This window comes from Malurus melanocephalus, unplaced genomic scaffold (genome assembly GCF_030028575.1).
Source record: "Malurus melanocephalus ecotype Western Australia unplaced genomic scaffold, MMel_1.1 scaffold_3, whole genome shotgun sequence".
In the NCBI taxonomy this organism is placed as follows: Eukaryota; Metazoa; Chordata; class Aves; order Passeriformes; family Maluridae; genus Malurus; species Malurus melanocephalus.
In genome coordinates, this window is record NW_026623235.1 from 8,108,839 (window position 1) to 8,135,845 (window position 27,007).

General features: G+C 35.0%; 1 protein-coding gene across 1 annotated transcript in view; it reads right to left on the reverse strand.

Annotated features, from left to right (window-relative positions):
- The window catches only part of ASAP1 (ArfGAP with SH3 domain, ankyrin repeat and PH domain 1), a 78,695-nt gene that overhangs the window by 43,101 nt on the left and 8,587 nt on the right, over positions 1-27,007 (reverse strand). Inside the window, exons 3-13 of the mRNA XM_057367574.1 lie at positions 19,193-19,338; positions 15,663-15,737; positions 15,271-15,320; positions 14,793-14,922; positions 13,895-13,980; positions 13,066-13,141; positions 12,150-12,236; positions 5,866-5,966; positions 5,381-5,450; positions 4,165-4,252; positions 3,081-3,129 (exon numbers count right to left, since the gene is read on the reverse strand). Of these exons, the coding sequence (XP_057223557.1) occupies positions 3,081-3,129; positions 4,165-4,252; positions 5,381-5,450; positions 5,866-5,966; positions 12,150-12,236; positions 13,066-13,141; positions 13,895-13,980; positions 14,793-14,922; positions 15,271-15,320; positions 15,663-15,737; positions 19,193-19,338 (958 nt within the window). The remainder of the gene's footprint in view (positions 1-3,080; positions 3,130-4,164; positions 4,253-5,380; positions 5,451-5,865; positions 5,967-12,149; positions 12,237-13,065; positions 13,142-13,894; positions 13,981-14,792; positions 14,923-15,270; positions 15,321-15,662; positions 15,738-19,192; positions 19,339-27,007) is intronic.

A 27,007-nucleotide genomic window follows, 5' to 3' on the forward strand; every position in this document is an offset into this window, starting at 1 on the left:
TTTTTTTCTGGAGATTCACAGTTTTGAAGAAACATGGCTAAACAAAAATCTGGCATCATAGGTGCCTTCAGGAAACAGAAGGGGTTCATTAATCTTGCATGGACCAGTCTTCACTCACACAGCTCTTATTTTTCTTTGGTATTTCCAAGTCAATAACAAACCCTCCCCTAAGAATAAGAACCAGCCTTTTTTTTTTTCTTTTTTTTGCAGTGAAAATTTATCTCTCTCCTGACAATCGTTATTGCAACACTGTTTTCAGGTAAATGCATAAACACAASAAGATATATTTTTCAAATATTGAGAAATAACTTTTTTTTTTTTTTTTTGCATGGAAGAAGCAGTAGATAGTATCAAGGCCTTCCAACTTAGCCTTTCCAAAGTGAAAAATGTCTGAGGACTGTTGCTAAAAACTAGACTGAAGTTAGATTTCTATTTCTTCAYAGAAAATACTTTAAGTCTAGTTTTGTTTATAATCCAGGCACTTCTGCAGGTATGGAAATGCTCTTAATCTTCAAAAAGAGCATAGAAAAGAACCCAAAAGTCATCACCAGAGTATGTTTGGCCCTACCCACAGTCATAAAAAAATAGAAAGCAATTATTATTCTACATGTTAAAAAAAATCAGGTTACTTCTCCAATAATCTACACATAAATATATGTATACATAGACATACACACTACCCGCACCCCACTTCACTGTGCTTTGTCTACTAGARAAACTAAGAATCCACTGAGAATTTAAGGACTGTCAATCAGTAATTAAAGGCCAATAAAAGCTGCCTGGATAAAAATCAAGAAAGACACTGGCCTGAAGGAAATGTTTGAGGAGAAACAGTAATAAACCTGTAACAGAATGTAACAGGGCCTGGTATGTATTTTTTTTTTAAAAAATCTCCTAAAAATRATKATGATGATGATGATAATTATTATTGTTATTATGATGTAGTTTGAGAAGCTATTTATGGAAGCAGGGTAAATTGATCACTAGGAAAATGTATGCAAGGTCAGTTAAACWAGAAAAAAAATATCTTGCTTTTTTCTCTATTTGGATGTGAGTCTGTAAGGAAGCTGATTTGAAAATCTATTTACACACTTATTTTTCGATTGGTTCACAAAGTCAAATGGACAGAACACTAAAACTTGGTGGACAAAACACAAGAGGAAAGGATCAAGAGAGGCACAGCCTCTACCTAAACCAGTCAGGCAGAAATTGAAACAAGAGGATTACAACTCTTAACCAAGGAGTTACACAAAATAGTTCTATGGTTGGAAGTCCAAGGGTACTGCTCCCATGAGACCTTAGATAACAAAGCTTTTTAGGGCCCACTCAGKGGCTGCACAAGAAAAACAGAACATTTGGGTCTACTGCAGTCTCTCATCAGCACATTCACATCCATTCTGGTTCCTCAAGGGGAGCAGCAGGAGGGGAGGTGCTGAACTCTCTGTTGACAGGAGATGAGGAAATGGAACAAAGCTGCATCAGGGGAAGTTTAGATGGGACACCAGGAAAAAGTTGTTCACTGAGGGGGTGGTTGGTCACTGAACAGGCTCCCCAGGGATGTGGTCAGGACATCAACCCTGTTAGTGTTCAAGGAGCATCTRGACAATGATCTCAGCCATAATATTTAGGTGCAGGTAATCCTGGGAGGAGCAGGGAGTTGGACTCAATGATATCCTTATGGGTCCCTTCCTAGAACTTCGGATGTTCTAGGATTCCTTATTCGAATGCAAGTAGCTTTCTCAGCAACTTGACTWTAGAGTGATAAACAAAACTTCACTGCTTCTTATGGGAAATAAAACCAGCCTGGAATTTCAAAACAGTCCAACAAGCAGCCTGATAAACTAAATGTATTGATCTGCCTCTCAGAAGAATATTGCTAATTTGTTCTTCAGCTACCTTGCTCATGTGTTAAGACAAAAAAAAGAACCCTAAGCAAACCATCTTGTAAACTAACACATTAAAAATTAATTTATGACAGAGTGCGAAAAACCTATGACTCATCAGAAACAACAGTATTTTCTTCTTGACTAAGAAAATTACAGGAGTAATTAAGTTCCAGGATGAATGTAGTAATCATGACTAGCTAGTCAGCTTTGCTGTGAGAGCTGTGAGAGCCATTATAAAGCTGTGGAAGACCAGAAGGAAATGGCTGCACAACAAAGAATTCTCCAGCCCTCTCATTTCACCCATGACTCCCAAAGCTGAGCTCTCAATGCCACCCAACACTACCAAACAAGTGAAACACCCTACAAACATTCCCTGCCCCTTTAAAATACACATGGAGCAACAGTGTCTTCCACTAGAATGTGGATATTTAAGGAAAGAATGAGGTAGCCTTTGCTATCCTCTTCAGTAGTAACTTTATTCCTTGAACTGTTGGGTGTTGAGCATTTGACAACATGCACAACACATGTTTGGTGATGCAGGMGGACAAACCAGTGGTACATGGTTCTCAGGAAGGAGTTCTGATGCAGCAGGAAGAAAGACTGTTTTAAAGGAAATAATGTGGTTGGAAAAATGCATTACTGAAGCAAGTTCTTGGATTCTGAAGTACACAAAKCTCAGAGGTGTGCTTTGCTGTTTATTTCTAGGCCTACAGTAGAAAAAATGCACAGTCTATGTATTTTGTCATGTTTTCTATGTGTCATATGGAGTTCTTTTATATATTATTATCTTTAATTTAAAAGAAAAGGTAGAAKCAAGAGGAAAAGAAGAAACTGCAAAACAGGGTTGACAGAGAAGATTTAAGAATTTAAAAATATTTCGTTTGAGTTTTAATCTAATCTACAGTATCACAGATATCAAGCACTTCACATAAACCATGTGCTGGCAGGTTACACAGTCTAAACGGGTTTTTGGTTAGTTGGGTTTGGTTTAGTTTTGTKTTTAATGTTACTCGGTTTAAAAAGAGCTGTGAGATGTGACACAAAATAGTTTACATTTATAGACTCATAACAGCAGAAGAAAAGAGACAGTAGGCACTATTTAGGCATTAGCTGAGAAAATTATTTCCACCGTTATGTGTGATTTTATACATCTATATTGYCAAAATAAACTCGAAAAAATGTAAATATTCTTACGCTACGTATTCTTGTTCATCTTCTGCTTGAAAGTGGTACGTTCTGTTATCTGAAATAAAGACAGACATCTTTTCATTTGGGACATGATGAAAGTCAATGTATCTACGTATTTTGTACTAAAACCTGTTAGTCAACTAAAGCCTTCAAGAGCAATTTCTCTYGACAGGCATCATGAATCGTTTATTCATAGCTACGGATAACAAAAAAAAAAGAAAAATGGAAGATGAAACTGTAAATTTTGTTTCACACCAGTTGTATGTATTTCAAAAGTCTTAAGTTTTGAAATATTAAGGAAAAATAAACATATGGATCAAATATTATCCTGTCAGAAGTTTAATGTGAAACATAATTAGAAGAGGGCAAAATTAACTTGTTCCTTTTATTTCTTTTTTTCTCTCTAGTTGGGCCAAGAAAATTCTTTTTACTAACCAACAGATGAGATATAAAGTGTCTATTATCTCTCACATTCAAAGGTTTCCTAGACTGTTCTTACCAATACAGAATGTTGGAACTGTTGGTTAATGTATGTAAAGTCTGAAAACAGCAAGYTGACTCATCAACTTCAAAAGAGTTTTTAAAAGCAGGCTGAATACAAATACCCACTGTACAGGACCGAAATGGGAAAACGGGAAACTACAGGAGCTTTAATGCTCAGAAGACAAGGCACTACCAATTTTCAGACAAACAATTTTCAGAAGTATATTTTTAACATAAGTTAAGAGAGAGCAGAACAATGACTGAAAAGCAGGATGAAGCCAAAGATAATTCCCCTTTCCTGGTGGATACAGCTCATGCATGTTCCAGTGAGCTGTTAAACATCTCTCTGGACTTAGGGAGTAGCACATATACAGCATTTCATGGCTTTTCACAAAAAAGCAGKATTAATGTCACACCTACAGAGAAGAGTTCTATATCAATTTGTCCATCATCAGAACTAGAGGCTCTGAACATTCCTGAGGCACTGTATGTATCTCGATCCAGGCCTCAACTTTGAGCTCTAGTCTTGTGTTCTACTCAAAGCATCTTGCAACGACATTTTCAGAAATCCCACATAATGCAAGATGGTACTAAAGTTGCTACGTACGTGATATTAGATCAAAAGACTTCTTATCTTCAGCATTTGGCTTCACCTGGCAGGTCAATAAATTCAGTTTAGCTGGTTGCCTGTTGGACTAAAAAGAAAATTTATTTTACTTTAAAAATGTATTGATTTAGGATTATTTTCCCTTTCTGGGGAGTGGGCATGTATGRTATTATTTAAAGCTTGGACATGCASACATATACACYCTCAAAAAGYTGGAGACCAGCATCACTTGGTCTGAGTCGGTCTGTCAAAAATGGACAGGTTGCTAAAACTAAGCAAAAATAAAATCTTTATGGCCACGTTTTCTGACTATTTGAAAGGGATTAAAAGAAAACCCCTTAATTTACAATATGCTAATATTGATATTTTTTTAAGTGCATTTCATCAACAATGGTAAAACTATAATGCAGTTTCTCATTACAGCATGTCCATATTCCAAGTTTCCTCCCATTTTAAACAAAGATATAATCCCGAAACTTTAAAAGGGAAGTGGGAAGCTGAAAATCTGGAGTTTCAGAACTCAGGATAAATACTGATACCAATATTCTGTGCTCTAATTAAGTTACTTAASACATGATAGCTAAATGTAACTTTGAAATATTTTGGATTTATACAGGTAGTAAACTTGAGAAACTGATGGCCATCAGTGAAATTTGGGGCAAAGGGGGGAAAAGTGGGAGCAAATCTGATTTAACAAGAGCAACTCCTGTGCTGGATTCCAACAAGTTCATGTTATACTCCCACAAGRCAGTTTTAGCACTGCCTCCACCATGATCACCTTGGTGCTACCACATGACTGAGCATTCCTAGAAAAGATCTTTAAGATACATTCCTGACCCCAAGAACTCACTGTGATCAAAGCTTCACAACATTTCAAATTTTGAATTGAAAGCACTCAAAATTTCAACACATTCACTCATTTGTCAGACTCTACCCTAATATCAAATWCTTCCCAAATTTTCAAATTGTGTTTCACATATATACCATGACAATCCYTATAAGCAAATCCCTCTGAAGTACTGACAAGTCTGTTCAATGCATTTGCCATTTTCTTACTAAACTACTGCTAAATTMATTTCATAAGCTACAGTTTCACAGAACTTCAACAATCAGAAGCTGACATCCTTTTTGCAATAGCAGATTAGCAGCAGCAGATTCTCCAGGAAARGATAAAATTATTTTATTATTTTCATATGAGGGTATAAAAATAACTTACCGTTGCATGTGATATGGTAAGAATTCCATTTTTAACAGTGCACTTCCTTCTTTGCCATACTTTCCTTAACCTACATAAGAATATCAAAGTTCAGTAAAYAGACATCACTTCAAAGCACATGTTAGTCTCATTATCATTTTGAGAATCTTAGCTTTAAAAAACAAACATATGCAGTCAAAGTTTTACTAAATGCCTCACCAAAACTAACTTGGAGTTTTGTGACATGTCTTGATCACCTTTTAGAGATTTATAAAGACAATAGCTTTATTTTAAGGATGACTTTATTTTTTTATGTTTGCTTRTCATGCTTTTTATATTTGCTGTATTAAATTCAGTTCTGTATTGAGATTTGAACTTTGGAACTCTCAAGTACTCATGGCACATGCATTAGAAGAACATGCCAGAAGCAACCACAGTAGGAAACAATTAAAATTAGAGCATGAACATAGTAATAGATTTCACTATTATGTASAACCAGAACATACCCATCACTCTTCTTTAAAAGATAACCTTTCTTCTCACTGCCATATTCCTTATTGCCCTGCAGCTGATGCATACTATATCCTCCTTGTCTGCTCTGTGAATCCTGAAAAAGGGAAAAAGAGCATTAACCTTTCTCCTGATGTTCACAGTAAGCTTCCCTAACCTTTCAGCCTATTTTATTTTTTTTTTTTTCTCTACAATATCACAAATTAATAAAGATTAAAAAAGAAGAGAGAACTCCTCTKCATGTTTTACATTCATAGGAGAGCTTGCTTTTACACCCCGTGATCTTGAACTAGATGCATGYTCAAGATTAATTGATACCTTGGGCCTTTGATGCAAACATGCATCTCAAAACAAAGACTTTTAAAATACTGATATTTAATATTGTACAATGTTATAAGCAAAGACTAAAAGGCTAAGATAAAATTCCAAAAAGAAAGCAACAGAATACAGCATGCATATATATACAGGAACATATATATAAACAAAGACAAATGCTAATAATCACTTTTTTTTTTCAAATTAAAAATATGTATATAATTCATGAGTTTTAGTGAATGAAGACAGCTGAAATAACTTTTGACCTGATCTAGTGAAACAATTATGTGAAATGGAAGAACTTGTTATAAGCACGTCAGAAAAAAAAATCCCCAAAATTCATTAAAACATTGACTTACTCTCCTAGACTTCGATCACGAAAGGCAAAAGCAATAGAGGAAAGAGAAAGCAAATAATTTAAAACAAGAATTATTATTATTTAAAAAAAACATGTTCCTTGAACATAAATTTTATAGCCCCCATATCTATTATAACAATGTTYCCCCTTTCTAGCGACACCAATAGAGAGAAAGCAAGAACTACTTTTTTAGGCATTTTCATGGGTTTTTTTTYCTCATCAAGTAACAAAAGTTTGTAAAAAAATTCCAGGCAACCTCACATATATGACACTGGCTTCACAAAACAACTAAGATGACTGGAGGATCAAATTCTAATATGTCTTCCAATCTGTATAATCTTTAAATTGCCTAAAGTGATAGTTATACTGTATCCCCCAACACTGGAGCCAATTCTGAATTTCCATTGAAAAAGATCAGGCTCAAAGTTAAATTTTAATTTTTGCAAGTGTATGCGAAAAACTATAAAAAAGGACACATCAATTTGGTTTTAAATATACCTGTGAAATAACCTGCAAAACATTTGACAAAATCCTACCAAAAAAACCCAAAAGAATAGGAAGTTCAATGACTCCCTTGTCAATAACCTTTCCTCTCTAAAGCACAGTTTCATACTACCACAACCAATAAATATTGAGGATTATTCCCTTTTGGTTTATTCAGGGTAATTACAATTGTTTTTCATTTAGCAACAAGTTTGCCACAGAGTTTAGAGAAGTGCTTTGGTAAAACTGGCAGCTGTGGTTGGAAGCAGCACAAAGGCTGCTGAGAGCTGGGCACTGCCAGCAGTACTCACACCACCAGAATCACAGAATCAGCAGCTCATTTGTTAAAAGCAAATTTCAAATCCACATCAGAATTAGGGTGCTGCTGGTATTAGCATAGGAAAGAACATAATGAGATATAGTTCTTGYTGCAAATAGTATATCAGATGGAGATTTGGGGAAACAAATAAAAATGTAAAGAAAGAGCTGACAAAATAGACACAAAACATGATTTTAAAGATTAGCTATATTCASCTTAATGCTGTTAMAGTTACATTGGTAGCAAYAATTAATAGACAAAAATAGGGAACAGAAGCCTATTTTAAAGGCCCAATTTCTTTTAAAATTTAAGCTTCTTAGGATATGAGTATTTTGCAACATACAAGATCAGATGTTTTACACAATGAAAATTATAGTAGTATCCATTAAAACACTTTTTCCAAAAGCCTAAACCATAGTAATTTTCCAAAATTAGATCATTCCTACACAAAGAAACAGAATCTGCCCCAATTTGACTTGAGGACAGCACAACTGTGGCCACGAGAGACTGCATTTAGCAGAGCCAATGTCAAAGGCTGCTTCCTGCAACGAAGCTGCAGCACCAGCACTGCTGCACAGCCCAGGATTCAAACACAGTCAAGATGTGCCTTTCCAAGAACCAGGTAATTGCAGTGATTACAGTAACATTTCTTTCACTGATGAAAGGACAGCTAWGCCAGAAAAGTGAGTAAGGGCATTACAGATACCCATAATGCTAAATAAACACCTTAAACTAATGTAACAGGGAAAGGGGAAYTGCATTATGAGGCCTCGAAAACATCAGGATGTCTCACTTATCTCATGGCAACTCTGAAGAGATTAAAGGTGGCASAATTTACAGTTTGGACAGGAATCACGAGTTTTAACTTCCTTCTCTTGCACAAAGGGTCAAAGAAACACACAACTACGAACAACCATGGCCTCAGTTTTATTATTTTAAACTGCTTCCCCGCCAAAGCAATATTTGGTTAAGAGTATCTCTGATCTTTTACAAATCCACTGGAGAAAATCCCATTCATTTCATGTGCTTTAATAATGTCATTAATCCATAAAKTTTCCAGTGGTGAGATTATAATGCACTAATATAAGTGGGAAAATGTATACTAAATCATAATCCACCAGGCCATCTGTCACAATAATAAAGTCCAGCTTTATGTACTCGAAGATTTGGGTGTACACAATCATGGAGACTGACTGGTGAAAACTCAGGCCATGTCAGGCTTTGCTGTCTCTTAACCAAGGAGCAATGAATGCTRTCATGCTGCTTCAGGGTTAAACACTGAATATCTAAGTAACACATTATTTTATCAAGCTCCTCARTGGCTGCCAGCATCATTACACTCTGACTCATGTAGCACTATCTCATGAGTGAAAGTCCTCACGTTGATTTTGAAAGAAAAACTTGAATATCAATGTGATCAAATGGTTTTTTTATCAAAAAAAGCAGATTCGTTCATTACAGCATTTCTCTCCCTCTCCTGTGATTTGTCTAGATATCTGAGAATCACAATATTGCTCCTTTTTCTTCTAATACACAAATTACAATTTTCTTCAAACACTTTATTTTTATATTTATGACTGTATATACATATATTATACATATTTATACATACAGAGAGTTTTTCAAGAGTCCTAGAATTYGCCCACACTATTATTACAGTCAGAACAGTTGCACATTTTATTGTGGTGATGCCGTGAACATGTATTYAAGTTTCAAAATTTGACTTTACATTGRTATTTGACTTTACTTCTRTATTTTAGATGAGRWTACTTTCCACTAAAACACARTATTTTTACTGTACATCCAGGAAATAAGTAACCAAACTGTATTTAATTTTTCACTCTGTCTCATAATACTCTATGAGCAACTTTTGAAACCTGACTTGTAGAGACTGTACCAAATGCAGGCATGAATGCACAGCACACAGGACTGAAGAAGCACCACCCATTTGTCCTATTTTATTTCCAAGAACTGGCTGATTGCAAAGAAGCATGAACTCAACAACACATGCAGCATTCAGGAGAGAAGGAGATGTTTTTCTTTGCTTCCCAAATAMTCAGCTTGTGGAAGAAAAGGTACATGAGAAAAGAGCAAGCCTTGTTGCTCTGTGTTTTGGGAATCAATTCATGATGAARAATGAGAAGSAAATATGTTCAGAKTTTARGTAATAGGGAGATGACAAAYGTAATGCCTGTRTGGAAAGCTCTGTAAGTGTTATGGAAGAGGTCTGGTAAGTCCATGTGCACAGTGGAGATGGAAGGGCAAAAAAATACCAAACAGAGAATTGGGAAATACTAAAAGTGTGAGATAAGGGAAATCTGAGCACTAGAAAGGGCTAGCAGTTGCTACAACAAATTTGGATCTACTCTAAGGTGCTCTCTAGCACTCCTGTCAGCATTTGTGGCATGAAAGAAATTCTAAAATCCATGTACAGTGTGTTGTAAGGCTGTGTCACCCTTAGGAATGACAGGATTAGAGATGCAGGAAGAGAAACATCAACCTGGCCAAGGGTATAATTTACACATATGTTATGTAGGCATATATAAGCAAGTATTCAAAAGAAAAAAAAAACCCTACTGTAAAGAATTACTCATTCATCATTCCTTATTAACTGTGATTCTACGCAAAATAATTTACTTAACAAGCCACACATAGTAACCGTCATCACAATGGGCTAAATACAAAATCACATGAAAACCCATGAAAATAATTGCCCCAGTTACTAAAGTCCTATTTTTAAATAGTTTCAGAAGAATTCCAGGAAAGTAAAGATTATTTASCTCCACACCACRTAAGGSACATTAWTRAAAACTATTTTGAAGAGTACATTTATYATTACATACACTGGAAAATCAGTGCATGATTTTCAGAGAGGTCATGTCAAAAATTTCCTGGAGTTCTCTGAAGGAATCAGTAAGTAAATGATGACTGATGCAGTGTAACTTGACTTTCAATGGGCACTTATCCTTCCTTATGAAAGGAAAGGAATTACATTGCCAAAGGAAAAGAGGAAAAGTCCTCAGGTGAGATAAAAAGTTAAAGGCACAAAAAAGCCAAATGAGTTTCCCAGAAAGCTGTGCCAGCACATGTGGTAACTAACACAAACCTGGAAACGGGTGAACAACAAACTGTCAAAGTTGTTAGATGCTATTAAATTATTCAGGATAYTTAAGAAAAGCTGACTGAAGAATTTCTCAGGAACTCAGGGATACTGAATAGCTTGACTACAAATGACAGGTGAAGATCAGCATAAAAAAATGCCAAGTGATGCAGAGGGGAAGAATAAGATGCTGCAAGCTCTCCATGAAGATTCAGAAACAGGATGATTGGGTTATAGCTTTACAGATGATTAAACTTACACACCTCCTCTGGTCAAAAAAAAAAAGTCAGTGTTAGGTTTTATACGGAAAAATTAAAAAATAAAAAAGATTAAAAATCATCTGGTAATGATATAATAAATTCACACACACTCAGACCCTGCATAGGGTATGCAGATCTAAAAGTTCAAAACAAATAAAAGGGGAAGGATTTTTCCACACAACATGCAGCCATGGTGGGAATGACACAACTGTAACAYAAGGTGATGGCTTACACTTCTTCAAAAAGCAACTGCACAAATTCAGACTTCCAAGCCAGTCAAGTACTAATGGGAGGGTATTCTGGAGAAATATCAGTGTTTATTGTCCTGCTCTTAACACCCGCTGTTGACTGGCATCAGAAACTTGCCTGAATCTGCAACCTGGCTGTAAATTATGTTTTACTGTATATTGACATTAACAATACTGTCCAATCATATATTTGGATGATCATATATGTGCAGCAGATTGGTATCTGTCTGATGTTTAGCTATAATTAATATTTAGTAAATRTGGTAAATATGAATGGTAAATACGGTAAATATGAATGTCCTRTATACCTACAAGAACACTAAAGTGAGGGTAAGCAAACATCTCCTAAAGGAAAGTCACACTGACCCTCACAATAGTCACTGTCATCTTGGGATATTCAGTATTTCTCTCAGGCAGCATGATTTTGAAAAGTCACAATATTACCTCAGGTAAAAGCTGTGATGTGTGTTGTTATGTTATCTCCTAGTTCAAGAAATATTCCAGAACATCTGCAATGGACATCACATGTCCACCCCTCCACTTTCAATACCAGTATATCTGATGATCAATTTTACTTTTAAACTKCCCTGTCTCAGCCACTGCTGTCTGAATAGCAAAAAAATTTCTTCCTTACCAAACAGTATTAGCAAAAGGAGTTTAGAAATGGGAACAGCAGCATAAAATCCATGTGAGCTAGCAGATGAATAGTAAATATGCAAACCATAGCTAAAGGCAAGTCTTTAGTACTCATTCTGCCTTGCTCAGGATCACCTGGGTCAGGAAAATCCTGAGCACAAACTGGCTGGAGGACAGCAGAACATAAGAAGGAAGTGTGCATCCCTTCTCTTTGTTTTTTTTTTTTTTTTTCCCTGAACAATCATTCTTTATCATTGTCAAGGATGCTGGGCTAGATGAAACATTTATCTAACCCATTACAACTGTTCTTACAGTACATTAAGAAAGGACATTAAAAATTTTTTTTTTCTTCATACATAAAATGGAAACAGAAAACAAATGTAAAAATATTGTTTGATGATATGTAGTTGAACATCATAAATACTAGTTTTGTCATAGTGTTCAAAGTCTAACTCTTTTGAACCAATAACCCCACAAATTGAACATTAATCAAACCAACTTCTGAATGTAAAATCCACAAATTTACATTATCYCCAAGAATAACACATCTAAATTATTTACCTCCTTCTGATCAAGCTGCAGGGAAGATTTTATCAAATCTCGAAGAGCAGTAAGTTGTTTCTTTTCTTCATCTTGTGTCTGCTTTATCTATGGAAAGATATTGCCATTATATGCTTGCTGGATGCAACCTTAATTTTAATGTATTATGCATTTCAATACACCATTTCAGATGTCGTGAACAACCAATTATTCTGTGTTTTTGYAACAGCTGAGTTTATTTTCATGGACCAGTCCATTTCTGTACCTTCATTTTCTATGCATGTACTACTTGAAAAGCAAATTAAAATGAATGTACAACTCCACCTGCACTGTTTGTTCTGTTACACTGTAATGGCTTATTATATCTAACGCAACTAAATTAGCCCCTGAAATATGAAATAACTCAAATAAATTTGACAAATTACTTATGGAATGAAAATGCAGGYTAATTTAGCAACAAATGACAATAGCAAATGGGATTATTGTAATTCTGATTATAGAATACAAAATACTTGGGTGACAAGTGGTATTTGATTTCATGTTATTACTTTTCTTCAATGAGCACCACAAATTAATTCATTTTAAAACCTTGGTGCTATCATTAAGTAATTAGGTTTTAAAATGTGAAAATGGTGCTAAAATTAATGCTAATAATATAAGCTGATTCCAATATTCACACTTAAAAGTAGTTTTATCTTAATGTATGATTGAATTAATAGTAGAATGAAAGCTGCTTTTCCTAATAGCGCTAAAAATTGCATATGAAGTTAACAATCAAAATGCTTTTTCCTCATCTAGCTACGTTCAGTTTCAAATAACACACTTTTTATTTATAAGATGCAAATGAAATACAGATCCTTGTAGTTATATTTAAAATGTACCTACATAACAAAATATTTTGATTTTCAGATACAAAGCTACTTGTAAGTAAACTTACATTATATAAGTCAGCAGCCAACTTTTCAATATATTGTTTAAGTTTATCAGCTGTTTTCAAGCCATCTTGGAAGAAACTGGAATGAAAAAATACCTTGATTTATAAGAAATTCATGTAATTCATAACACAAAGTAGATTGTATTATGGACAAAACCAGCAAACCCAATAAAACATATCCAGTTTCTTCCATGCTGAAACATGAACAAAATAACAAAACAACTAAAAACCCCAACAAAAACCCCCTTCCTAGTAGTTTAAAGTACTTTGTCTTTCAACAGTGGAGATACACCACTGTGACKTTAACAAGTATCAAATTAGAAAGAATATAGCTTAACTTATTTTTGTTGTTAGCTAAGATGTTTCTCCCTCAGTAATTCCTAAAATCTTTTTCCAGTATTTAAGTTCCTGTGTGTTTGCCTCTGTGGTTCTACTGATGACAAGGTAATCTTACCAGATTTCACCTCAAGGGAAACCAAAGAAATTACTGGCTTTCACAGTGGTTTCAAAATTTACATAAAAGACTAAAAACTATTAATTAGAATAAACAAGACATTTATAGAAATGCATTCTAGATCTATGCCTCAGGAGCTAAAATTAATTTTTGTAAGCAACATACAAGGCTTTCCTTTGGCCCCTTTCTCCATCATTGCCCTGTCCCACTAACTCACTCTCACTCTCTGCTGGAGGTTTACAGCCTCAGAAGAGGAAGATTCAGACTTGGCACATCACATTAAGAAAAAAAAGTCCTAACACATTCAAACAAATGGAAACAAAAAACTTGTGTAAAAAAGAAAATTGTAACTAAAGCTTAAAGCATTGCAGCACTTACTTGCATTGTGCATGATAATACTTAATAAGGTTCTGCAGAAGGTCCACACCCTTTTTTGTCTTGATTTCATTTACCTTAATAAGATACTGTATAGACAATAGAAAACATGTTGACAATCATGTATCACAACCTTCAACAGTCTTCARACAGTAAAACATCATTTACTCAATGTATTGAACTCGGTGTTTAACTTGGGGGCTGACTCACAAAYCACCAGTCCACCACCACTAACGAATTATAAAACAGGTAATGGTTTATCTGGACACCCTTTAAAAATTTAAACACCCCCAAAACATAATGCAAATTCAAGAACAAAGTTTCATCCTTTACAATCATCTGAACATTTCCCATTTTTAATGCTACTGTAGATCAGAATATGTCAGTAATTATTCTAATAATAGTTATAATATWTATATTTCAGTAATTATTCTAAAAGTACAAATACTCTGCAATTTTAAAGTAATCCCCACTAAAAATTAATAAACATAACTATTAATATAAAAAATCAGTGTTATGGAACTAACTTTATCATTATCATTTATGACTTTATTAGAAATTTTAGGCTTCAGAAAGCATGTTGGAAGAAAGGCATCAAAATACTGCTCAACTATAAACCTGATAAAATAAGAAACACTTCCACAATGTATCTGCAGCCCAAGAACCTTCCTACTACAATCTACAAACAAGAAAAAGGAATAAAACAAAAAGAAGCCAAGTTTTGTACAAGAGTTGCAAAAATAATTATCCTTATATTGCTGGACTGCATCACATTAAAATAATTTCCTCCCTCCACCCCCATGAAACGACAAAGCAGATTTCACCACCTTCAAGTAAAGACACAAAGTGTGTTAATAATAAGTTAAGGTGTTGCAATTAAAAACTGAAATTTGTTTCTTACTTCACACATCTGTAGCTGAAACAGCCGCCTTTCCTTCTCCATTTCCTCTGCTATCTCAGCTCCTGTTATTTCAGTTCTTATCATYCCATGTTGCTTTGCATGTTCTCTTTTTTCCTTTTCAATCTTTGTACTGAAATTTCAATTATAAAACATTTTAGAGAATACCTTCTACTAAAACGTGATCTAGCATTATTTAGGGAAAAAATAATAATTAAGAAATAACAAAGAAGACATTATGAGGATTAGCTCCTCTATCAAATTCTGTATCTTTTAAGTCTCCAGAACTAATTGAGCCATGAAACTGCCCTTCCTTCAACTCTGTTCTCCAGTTTGTGTGCTTTTTGGGATACACAATTAATAATTCTATCATTCTAATAACAATGGCAACTTAAAAAAAAAATTGCAATTAAAAAAACCAAACAAAACAAAACAAAACAAGACCACAAAAAACAAAGCAAAGTGTGAGAAAAATACTTACAATTTGGTTTCATAATCTTTCCAGGCTTTGTCAAAAGGCTTCTTGAGGTCCTTAGGAAAGTGAAAATTTTGTTAGAACATTTTGAAAATGTTGTGTTCACAGTTATCAAGTAATAAATAGCAACAAAAATACTGTTTTATTTTAAAACTTTTCAGACAGCACTTGGAAGAAAATATTGGGTTTGTATCTTGTAAAGTATCGTTTTCCTGTGCACATTAACACAGGAGTTTACAATTAAATTTTCAAGAAGCATTGCAGTCGTGTCAATTTTGTTCTTGGGACTAAATACAGAATATTAATGAATGGCAATATAACAAATAATCTCATGAGTGAAASAAAAACAGCCACTAGACAGATGAACATGAAATAAAAACTTAATTTTCAACACTTACCCCTTTAACACCTTTCAAGTCTCCTTTTAAGAGTGAATCCAAAGTGAAAATAACATTGTGGCTTAAACCCTGGAGCTAAAAACAAAAACATTATCATTCAAAACAATTTATTATGATCTTATCAAACTACTGCCAGTAAGTCTTTGAACTTCACTAATCAAGTTGCAATCACCTCACATTTCTAAATTAAGAGTAAATTCAAGCCTGGGAAGAATCTGCTTGCATCAAAAATAGACAAACTGTAATGCTTAAATATAACGTTTACCTAAAGTGTCATAAATCCAGAATTTAAAAAATAATACGTAAGCAAAGTTCTAACAGCACTTCAAAGTAACTTGATCCTCTTGAAGMAAACATTTGGATACAAATGTCTCCTACAGCGCCCTGAGTAAGGAACAAGGACCTGCTGTGCCACAGGCAGGCAACAAAAAAGCACCAGTTAATTCAACCATTAATAGAAGGAGCCAATAGAGTCACCAAAACTCTTTGAAAGTTCCCAACTATTTGGGAACACTGGTCCAATCCTTGTCGATTATGCAAATCTGACAGCTCCTTAAACTCTCRTGAGTTTAGATTTCACCCCATTGAGCTCATGCCTATTTGATTATTGACAAAAATATCAAAACAGCCACTCAAAAAGGTCCTCCAGGTCTAGTGTTCCACTCAAACGCCTCACATATTGAAAAGACACTGAAGGCTTTTTTTTTGTTTTTCTAGGAGTATCCATTAATGATGATCAATTCAAGCCATTAATATGAGGCTTGAAATTACTGAACAGTAGGCAGCTAGTGTATCAGCTATGGAAACAAAACAAAATAAAACAAAGCTAAATAGCAGTGCATTACTCCAATATGGCAAGGATTTTGAATCATTTATTTCACCTTTTGAAGACTTGATAAAACAGCAGCCTAAATGAACCAGAAACACATCTGATAAAGCACAACAGTCTCATGTACAGAGCAAAATAAAGGGGAAAAAGTCCTTAACAGATGTAAACATATATGACAATTTAGTGAGGGTTGTGAACAAAAGACGATTTGCCTGCAGAGGTYAGCTGAGGACATTTACAAGAAAGAGAGGCTTTAAATGCTTGAAAAAAGGCAAGCACCATGTAAATTTTCAAAAGAAGTAATCTGCAAGTGCCAAAAATTTTCTTCTAAAACCTCATCTAGATCAATGTAAAGATATTGACAGACTCATTTTCATATACATAAGTATTTATAAATCTTTTTAATGCACTATTATAATGAATTATTGCATAAAGAATGAAACCTGGAATGGGAAAGGAGAGAGAATTAAAAAAAAYAGAGAAACTGATCCTAGTGGAACACTCAGTTTGCTGAATGCATAGATCAGTTGGCAGTGGCCAATCCCAATGTTTTACCCTTACAAAATCTTACAGARGGGACCATTGTGTGTCCCTCTTGTAAGATAATAGTAACACAATTATTTCACAACTCGATTATTATATTATAGATTTCAAGTTTCAGACATTATATTTAGTGATAACATCAAYAGTTAATATTAAGAACTGCACAGCAACTTATTCAGTCTTGTCAAAATGATTAATGTATATGCTTTATATTCTTGTCCTTGTTTGCTGAGCAATCATTTCAAAATCATGCTTTCCAAAAGCTGTATTTGCAATAAAAGTTGCTGGTTTTACTTCAYAGTAAGTGAATAACATTCTAAAAGTAGTCATTCTGTAATTGACAAAGAAGAAAAGTTATTCTGTACCTTCCTTCTCATGAAATAAACATAATATCACAATTCATATGAAAATTTTGATGAATCATGATTGAAGTTCAAAGCTTTAACAAAAAGGATCCAAATTTATGAAGRATTGTTTTTCATTGTCTATTGTGTAGCTCTAGTCCTTATTCATCTTTATGTCTTTGAAGATCATTCATTATTTTATTGTACCTTTATTAAATAAGGCATCAACAATCTACTCTAGGTAAAAAAGAAAAAAACCCCAAACCTATTATCCTGCCATTCATGTTAATAACTCCTGCCATTTTTCCAATTAATTTTATCACCATAAGTCTCAGCACCTACTGTGGGCCTTTATCAGTGACACTACAGAGTCCTCCTCTCAACTGCTTTTTCAATGGACCTCAACTTCTATTSTGATATTATAAACACCTTTTTTTCTTTCAGTGTAATCTTATTAAACAGAATGATGCTTAAGAACAACAAAGCAGAATTTTTTTCATCTCATGGAGAAGAAGGGAGAAAAATAAGTGGGTTTAAAATGCTGAGACAGTTGTAAAATAAGTTTGTTTTCCATTTGAGACTGATGAATGAAGTAAATTAGTGAACAGTCTATTTTAAATCCTGTCAACAAAAATTTAGATAAATAATGCTTCATAATCTAGCTGAAATAGCATAATGTTGTTTTGGAAAAGTGTGGCTTCTTAAAGTGCTTTTTCCTCTTATCAGCACTACATTAAAATAAATAAATAAAKAAACACTGASTTTTTGTCTGCTAGTTGAAATAGATCTAAAATTTCTGTGGATGCCCTGCTAGGAATGACAAAGTCCAGAAAGCTTTCAAAAAAACTTGAGTTCTAATCTCAAAYTGTCCTTAAACAGCACTTTAATTCACATTTTAAAATACTTTTACTTGTGTGCTATATCTAAATTAGAGAAAGTCAAAATAACCCAGAATAACAGAAGTCTCTACAGAGCAAAGCAAGACTCAGTCTTGGGCAATTGTCAAAGCCAGGGAACATTGCTACAGGGACCCTTGGTGTGACCTACAGCAGTCATGGTTGTGGAAGGGAAAGTCTGTAAACACCACTTGTACTTCATAGACCAAAAAAGCTTGAAAATAAGTCCAACTATAAGAAAAATGTAAAACTGAAGCTATGACTTCMTGAATATAACAGCTATCAAGCCCATGAAATATGATTTCATAAGGAACGTGGCTTSATTACTTTCAGCGTTCAAAGATATTTGCTGTGATTGTAGTTTTATTATGGAGCCTTCAGAAATAAAATGTCTAAGACAAATTTTAAATGAGACCAACTTTTAAACCACCTTCAGAAACCTGGTATTTATGCAATGAATACTTCATATACCACAGGGAGAGTGGACTGTTAACACCTTTTAAGCATGCTCCTCTGATTGTTCTTTTTCTTCCAAAACATGAATGTTTCTCTTTTTGTGGTAAAACAAAACAGCTGTAACTAATGATATTGTATTTTTAACTGGAAAAATTCCAGGTTAAGGGATGTTTTAAAACTAAGGTCCATGAGATAGACACCACCATCAATCACTTGAAAATGATGACTCAAGTGATGCCTCAACATTTAGACTTTTCCTCTTAACTACCAATTAACAATCAAACACAGAGATCATRTAATAACAGCCTTTAGAGATCCTCTCTGTAGAAACTGTTGGTTTTGTTTTTGAAAACAATTGAAAATAACTCAAAAAATTTTTATTAGTCATCATGATCATGCAGTTCTTGTATTACACTTTATTCTGAAACAGGTTAAAAGAAAAGAAAGTTTGAAACTGCTCACCAGGTTCTTCAACAGAGTTGACAATTCTTTAGTAAGTGTGGAAAATTTTACAAAAGCTGTGCCAAGATCTGGATTATCCCGACTTAAAAAATTACTTCCAAATTTATCTAGTACTTGTGCATAGTTTTCTTCATTTTGAACATGATCTGCAAAGAAAAATCAAAAGTCAGAGAAGTTTTTTGTAGGCAATTGCAATTTACAACTTAATGCAACTTAGCAACAAACTAACAAACAGTACTTTGAAAAAACCCACAAATCAATATATTTACTAAAAATAAAAATATTTTTAAGATTAAAAAGAACTATTTAGAAGTAAACATATATCTGCTTCTTTCAAATCAGCAAGTTGAATTTGTAACACACCAATGAAGAAAGCTCTGTAGCTATTAACAGCGTCTAAGATCAATAATACATCAGTGAAACAATATAAACACATGTGCTCATTTTGTAAACAACATCAGAATTTAGAGCTGCCCACAACAGGAACTTTCACACATACGTGAACTTTTCTTTTGAAATGCTGGACATTTTTACAGAACAAAAAAGTCAAAAGTTTCAGACATAAAAGTAAGGAGACCAAATCTGAATTTGACTGCAAGTTCAAAAGAAGAAACATCTTACAGACAAAGGATCCCTTTTTGCCTGCTTTGTAAACTGAGTTATCCCAGATAATGAAATGTGCATTGGTGCACAGCCAAAGACTCATTTCAATGTGTTTAATAGCAAACTGCACATACAGAGAGGTCAGAACGAAGAAGATGAGATTGAAGCCAGTGAAAGCGAGAAAAATTCCTTGATTCAAGAATGAATGAGAGACTGTTGTATCTGAAATGTCTTTCCTGCTTCTATTTATTTTCCTTTCCGGCATGTGCTCGCATAATTTTTGTTATTTCCATTTCAGTATCTTTAAATAGAAATGTTACCTCCACAGCCCTTTGGGAAAGACTTTATCACCTTTATCTCTCTTARAGGATATTACTCGTATTAATTAAATCCATATTTCAATTTAATGAGTCTCCTAGCCTTACTATGTGGGCTTTTTTCTGCAAACCACAAACACAAAACCACACAGCTACAGCACAAGTTTTGTGCAATGAAAGGGAGGGAGGGAGGAAAAGAGAGAATAGTTGCCAGTAGGTACTATGTTTTTCCCCAAAATCCTGCAAGCTTTACTTTATTTTAGTTGTGATATTGCCTGAGAGCATCTGAATTACAAGTTAGGACTCAAAAGAAAAGAAAAGGAAAAAAATACTTAAGTTTCAAGCAAGTTTCATGCATAATGTCTCACAATGCACAAATCTCTTTGGGCATTAACAAACAGCTAATGAACAGCAATCTTCTATATTGCAGAAACTCAAACAACAGTGCACTAAAGCTCAAACAAAAAAAAAGAAGTCAAAACCTGTTAAAAAAAAAAAAAAGAGAGCAGAAAAAAAAAAGTACCATCTTTATTTATCCATATGAAGCCCCAAACCTCACACATCACATCAGTCACATTCTAAAAATCAGACATTGAAACTGAGGTCTTCAGAAAACCAAATATTTAATCATATGCTAATATAGAGTTGCAATTCAAGCTGTATGTTTACAAGAAAACCRTAAGTTTTTTAGAAAACCATACAGTTTTAATCAAATAGATTGGCACTGAACCCAAGGAAATCACTACATAACAATAAAATATGCATTTTGTTTGATGTAAAAGCTTTTGCATAAATATACACAGTGGACTTTATCTATGAAGGAGCTTTAGCTTATGCAGCCCTGAGTCAGTACAAGTGTACCCAGCTGTGCTGAAGGGAAGGAAGGATAATGGAAGGTCAGAAAGACGGAACCCCTGTCCCTGCCTGTGAAGCACTTTTCACCCTACAGTATTTCCCAACATTTGATTTTAAGCATTGGGTTGTTTCACAGAGCATTTTAAAATACTATTTCATAAAGAGAGTGAAAAAGCTGAAGAAGCTTGTTTCATTTATCTATGGAAAGGCARAAGAAATTCTCAGTCAGAAAGAGGAAGCAGGAAGCAGATCATTATCCTAGAACAATATAGAGGAAATTCTCAAGAATCCCAGACTACAAATCACCTAAATCTAGAAATCAGGGTCTAACTGTGAAGTAAAAGGAATTGTATTTACTTCTGTAATTACCACACACAGGCACACAAAGGCAAGTACTCCGTAAGAATAAGACATTTTTAATTTCTACATGAGTATCAATGTAAATCTTGTAAAAGGAGATGAAATATATTCCATTGAGGAGGTAAAGCAGTTTCCTATTTGACTTTTAATGCACACAGCTGAAAAATTACATCTGCGATGTGGCCTTGCTAAAACACAAAATGTGAAATCTGACACGCTTATGGCAAGAAGCATCCTTTAATCTCACTGTCGGTGCCTCATGGAAACTCAGAAATTACTTCCTGGTGTCCTAATAGACCTTCCTTTGCATACAGAAAAGCTGTAATGGGCACAACAATATTTACTTCTTAGATACAAGTTCTCATACAAGGCTTTAATAACCCTGAGAGTGAGACAGGAGCACTGACAGCAGCACATACAGGGAATAAGATTTATCTTCCAAAACTGGCTCATGTCTTTCCAATTTYGTAAGTAATGCTCAGCGCTGTGATGAAAATAGAACAGCTTCCTCAACCACACATCCTGCTCCTCCAGCAGCTTCCTGAGCCATGCYACAGTCACAGAATTGAGGATGGGCTCTGCACCCACTGATGAGCACAGCTCCCTTCAAGGGGCCTCACGAATCATTCCCGACCCAATGGATCTGGCAAAGCCACCAGCACCTGAGCCCATGCTGAGAACCCCASTAGGACATGGCAGACATGGCATCAGGCAACAGGGCTGGATACAGCAGTGTTCTTTTCTGAGCTGAAAGCTGTGTATCTCCTCCACAACCCACACCTTCAACTCTGAGCAACACTCAGCACAGAATTTACCTTGAGTTTAGGAGAACTCTCACAGGGCCCAGTGCACAGCAGWGTTGTGGCACCCCTCACTGCTGAGCTTTAATGTGTCCATTAAGGAAATGTTTTATGTTCAGAGGGAATAACAGGAAGGCCTCTGGAGATGCAGATCCAAGCAGCTGAAGAAGGAATGGCACACAGCAGCATTTGCCAGCAGCAGGGAGCACCTGCACCCTGAGCTCTGCGGGGGCACAGCCTGAAGGACTCCCAGGGCTGAATCCCACCTTGCTCTGCATTCCCAGGCAGCCACCTGCACTTGTCTATGCCTGAAGTGACCTTGTGATAAACCTTGCTCAGGATAAATACAAAAGACTTAAATTAGACTCCCAAGACCTAAAAAGAATTTGTACTGTTTGCTGGAACCCACAGCATTCATTAATTACCACATTTATTTCCCACTCAAAAAGAGTGGGAATTTTAGCATATGCTTCTGAGCTTAGTGAAATTCCTGTCTACTTATGCATATTAACTAAGGGAGCAGAAGGACCATGAAGAAGTACCAGAAATACCACGAAGAAAGGTTAAAGGACAGCCTTTCTATGCTGCAGCTAGAAAGCATCACTAAAATTAAAATTTCCTTCCTCTACAACAGTTTTGTCCAAATATATTACCCTGCAAACACTGAAGAACACAAGCACAAAAAAAATTTAATAGCTTACAGAAAAAAAAAACCACTACTTTCTTTTGTCACTGATTATACTTTAATTATGCTCAAAKAAACCTGAAGAATGTCTAAATTACTGATAATTAATTCTGCATGTGTGTTTAAGTAAAAAAAAAAAAAAATCATCTTTCAGAATTTTGATCAAATTTCAACTATTTTTATGYTGCACTTACAAAACTGCTTTGTTCCATGGATAGCCAGAGGAAAAATAACCAAGGTCAGAGCCAAGATGCATTTATGAATGAAAGATGACTCAGAAAGGCTTTAGAAAATCAAGAAAGCTGGCAAGGTTAAAAAGGATAGCAGAAATTATTTGAAATGAAAAAGAATCCTATCTCATTTCATTCTTCAAACAGCTGAAATCTAATGAAAAAATAATAGAAAAAAAATTATTGGACCACCATACAATTGTCTGAACTTGATAACAATAATGTTGTCTGGAATTAGATTGTTCAAGGGAAAATAAAAGCCTTTTTCAAGAGTCAGAGCAAGGAGTATCTCACTGAGTCTGCAAGGTTCTCTAGATCATCACAGTACAAGAGTGCTGAGAGATAAGCCAGCCCAGAAAAGCAAATTACTTCTTTTTGCATCTCTGTTCATCACTGACATGCTTGAAGAAGTTCTCATGGAAAAATTTTTCTCTGCTTCAGAGAATTTATATGAAATCTAACAGTATAATTCTTAAAATCTGATAACTTGAGCAATGGCAAGCCACTTAGATCTACGTAAAAATTAATAAAATAGGCAAACTATAGAGTTGCAAAGTAAAGCCTCTTATTTATACCAGCCTCAACACCACAGGAAGAAGGAAAAGCAAATATAATAGCTATTTTTAGTAAGCTCCAGAGAGAACTGAGAATGCACCCAAAGCAATATTGCTTATATATTCCCCAGGCAATTTGTAGGAACTACAGAGCAGAACAGAATTGGTGGATACGTGGATAACTACAAAATGCTGCACAAGAAACACAGGTTTTATAAAAAAACTTTACTTCAAAAAATTCCCAMTTCCCGGAGATCAACAAGCATAGGGGGAGAGGAAGTCCACATTAAATTACTGGCTTTCCAATAAGTTCTGCCCCTCACTAAAACTAAGGAAAGGACATAAGCAAACCAAGAGGGAGGAGCCTCACAAGGAGGAAAGACAGTAAAAAAAAAAAAAAGTGTGGAAGAAAGGAAAGAATAAAGCATTCATTTTCTCAACATAGGGAGGTTACCAGTGAAGAAGAAATCTCTACATACCCCCACTAATTTTGCAGAGTCTACAGCAACAGGGTCCCTCAGTGATAGCTCCCAAGTTGGGTCAATCCCATGTTGAATGGCCAATGCATGAAGTGTGCATTGGGCAGTGCAGCACATGAGGTAAAATACTCCTAACTTTGAGGAAATCATTGCATAACTACACATCACAAGGGAAAGCTCTGGAGTTTTATCACCTTGGCATTCAGTACCAAGCAAAACAATGAGGCACATCAGAAATTATTAAGAAACCAACCATGCAATAGTGCACCATCAAAATATTGCCATAGTGGGCTTAAACCCTTAATATTGTGTGCAGTTCCTGTCCCTGTAGCCCAAAATTCACTCCTCCTCTTTCCTGTTTTAGGAAAGGAAGGCCATGCTGCCATTTTGGAGAAAGTAAGCATGATTACATGTGATAATATCTGTAAAAAATAAACAACCAAAAAAAAAAAAAACCTCAAAACCCCCTAGAGCTACTGAGTTCAGAAGAGAGATGCTGTGAGTGATAATGGAAACAACTCATTGCAGAAGCCTATTTCAAGAGAGAGAATGGTCCACACAATCAAGTTTGGATTTATCCACCAAAAAGTCCTCTGACTCTACTCCAGCGAGCTTTGGCACTTCAAAGCCTCTTACAAACTTTCATGCCCAGAACACGCAAAGCTCCCTCAATTTCACATCAAATGAGTAATTTTGGTGGGTTTGAGGCCAATCCTTTGAGAGATAGCAACCTCCTCAGATAACTTAAGGCCTATTTAACATGGACATGCACGGGGGAACTTTACACAGGAGCATTTAACTAGATTGATGCAAAACTGTGACTGATAAAAATTTACAATATTTCAAATTCCTTGGACAACATAAATTGTAGAAGTCCATTATGAAGATTTCCATTTCTGATTCATGGTAATCCCTGGTCTTCATGTCACTGTGAGCTGAGCAAGTGCTAAACAAAATAATAATTAAAAAAAAAAAAAAACCAAAACAAAAACACACTCCATCTTTGCACCAAATTTCTACTTCCTGCTGTTGAACATTGAGGGAGACCATGTGGACTGCTGACTCATCTCAGTACCTTYGGTCTTGTATGGATTTTATGTTTTTATTTATCCATTGTATGAACCCTTTTGATTATTAAGGATTAAATCCCTTTGATTAGGGAAGTAATGAAAAAGAGCTATTGAAAAAATATACAACAAAACTAATTGTGCAATCTACTTCTGCTACAATTCAATACAAATGTTAGGGGAAAGGAAGTCAGAACAGATTCTCCATTAAATTCAAGCACTACTGCCATCAGATGGGTTCCTAGTTACAGATTCAATCCATCATGCCAGAAGTAAACAGCAAATCAGGCAAGGAGGAAGTGATGAAAAAGACGTGTCCACTTAAATGTCTCACTGGAATTCATATACTGTTCTTTYCCATACAGTACTTTCAGAAATGAATACAGRGAAGGGAACTTTCKAAGGGATTTYTACGTTTCTGTGCTGGTATGTTTTCACCTCCASAGCAGTAGCTCTAAATGTAAATATGATAAAAGGGTGAGGGATGYGCAGGAAGAGCAAAAAGTATTTGGGTGACCCTAAAGCTCTCTGTAACAGACCAGAGTCCCTTGTGGTTCATAATTCAGAGGAACAAACCAACACACCAGAGGACTCAGCCTTCCTGAAACATGAGACACTGAAGAAGTGTGTCACTGCCACAGTTCAAATGTTCTTTAGGGGTGGGGGCGGGGGGGGGCAGGCAAACTAAAAAACCCCAAAACCAAAAAAAAACCCAAAACCAAACAAAACTCCAAGACAAACAAACCCAAATAAGCAAACAAAGCAAAAACAAAACAACCAATACAACCCAAAAAATCCTATGACTTTCAGTAGAGTATGAACTGGATTACTGAACTGAAGAAAGTATTTCCATTGCCCCTGAATAACCCCTTCTCAACAGTTCAGCTAGAGCTCTCAAAGGAGATAATGAAGCACGGGAGTTCTAAAACAACTTTTCCTACTCWAGTAAATTAAACATGATCTTAACTTTTAGCAAACAATTAAATTTGTAGAATGAAAGTCCAATTTTGAGCTCTCAAAATGTAGTTAGAGGCCTTCTTTTGAAATACAAAAATAGCCACATAATAYTTTCTTGAACTGATAAACCCCAATTCATTTTACAGCTGTTTCTGGTAYGTTTTACTTAAATATCAACAAAATCCATTTTCATCACTGAAGAGAAGAAAATAGCTGGTTCTCCAAGTAATTCTTCTTGGAACAGGAGGCAAATTGAGCTTGAGTTTTAATTTAGTCACTTTATATTTACATTTATTTTTATAAGGTTTCACATGTATAACACATTTTTTTTTCTTGGTTTTACTAATCCCAGTTTATCACCCACTGGATGAACTGACTCTACCATTGTAACAGAGCCTGTGACAGCAGCATTCTGAAGGGGGAGCCAGAGGATTATGCATAATGCTTTCTTGAACCAAAGGAATTCCTACAAACTTGTACCTTTGAAACAAGGCTTGCTAAAAAAAAATAAAATAACGTAAAATAAAATTAAAAACCAGATGCCCATGTCTACTCCTTTTCACAAGCAGAGCATCTCAAAACCATTAACCCACATTCTACTGCTTTTATTCAATACAACTAGTTCATCARCTGACAACAATATTATTTTTATCACAAGACTCAAATTATAGGTGAACTCTAGTACCATTTATATATTTCAAAATAGGCAGAACACCTTTAGCATGTTCTACAGTTTTCATCAGTTTTGAAAMTCAGTTTTGAAACTCTATTTAAGTAAATACTTTCAAATAGAAAAGCTTCTTGGAGCATCTGAATAATTCTGAAAGCATAAAACTAAATACGCACGCAACAAATCTATTCTGACTTTTTATCAGGCTTCATAGTCTAGTGGGAAAACATTTATCATA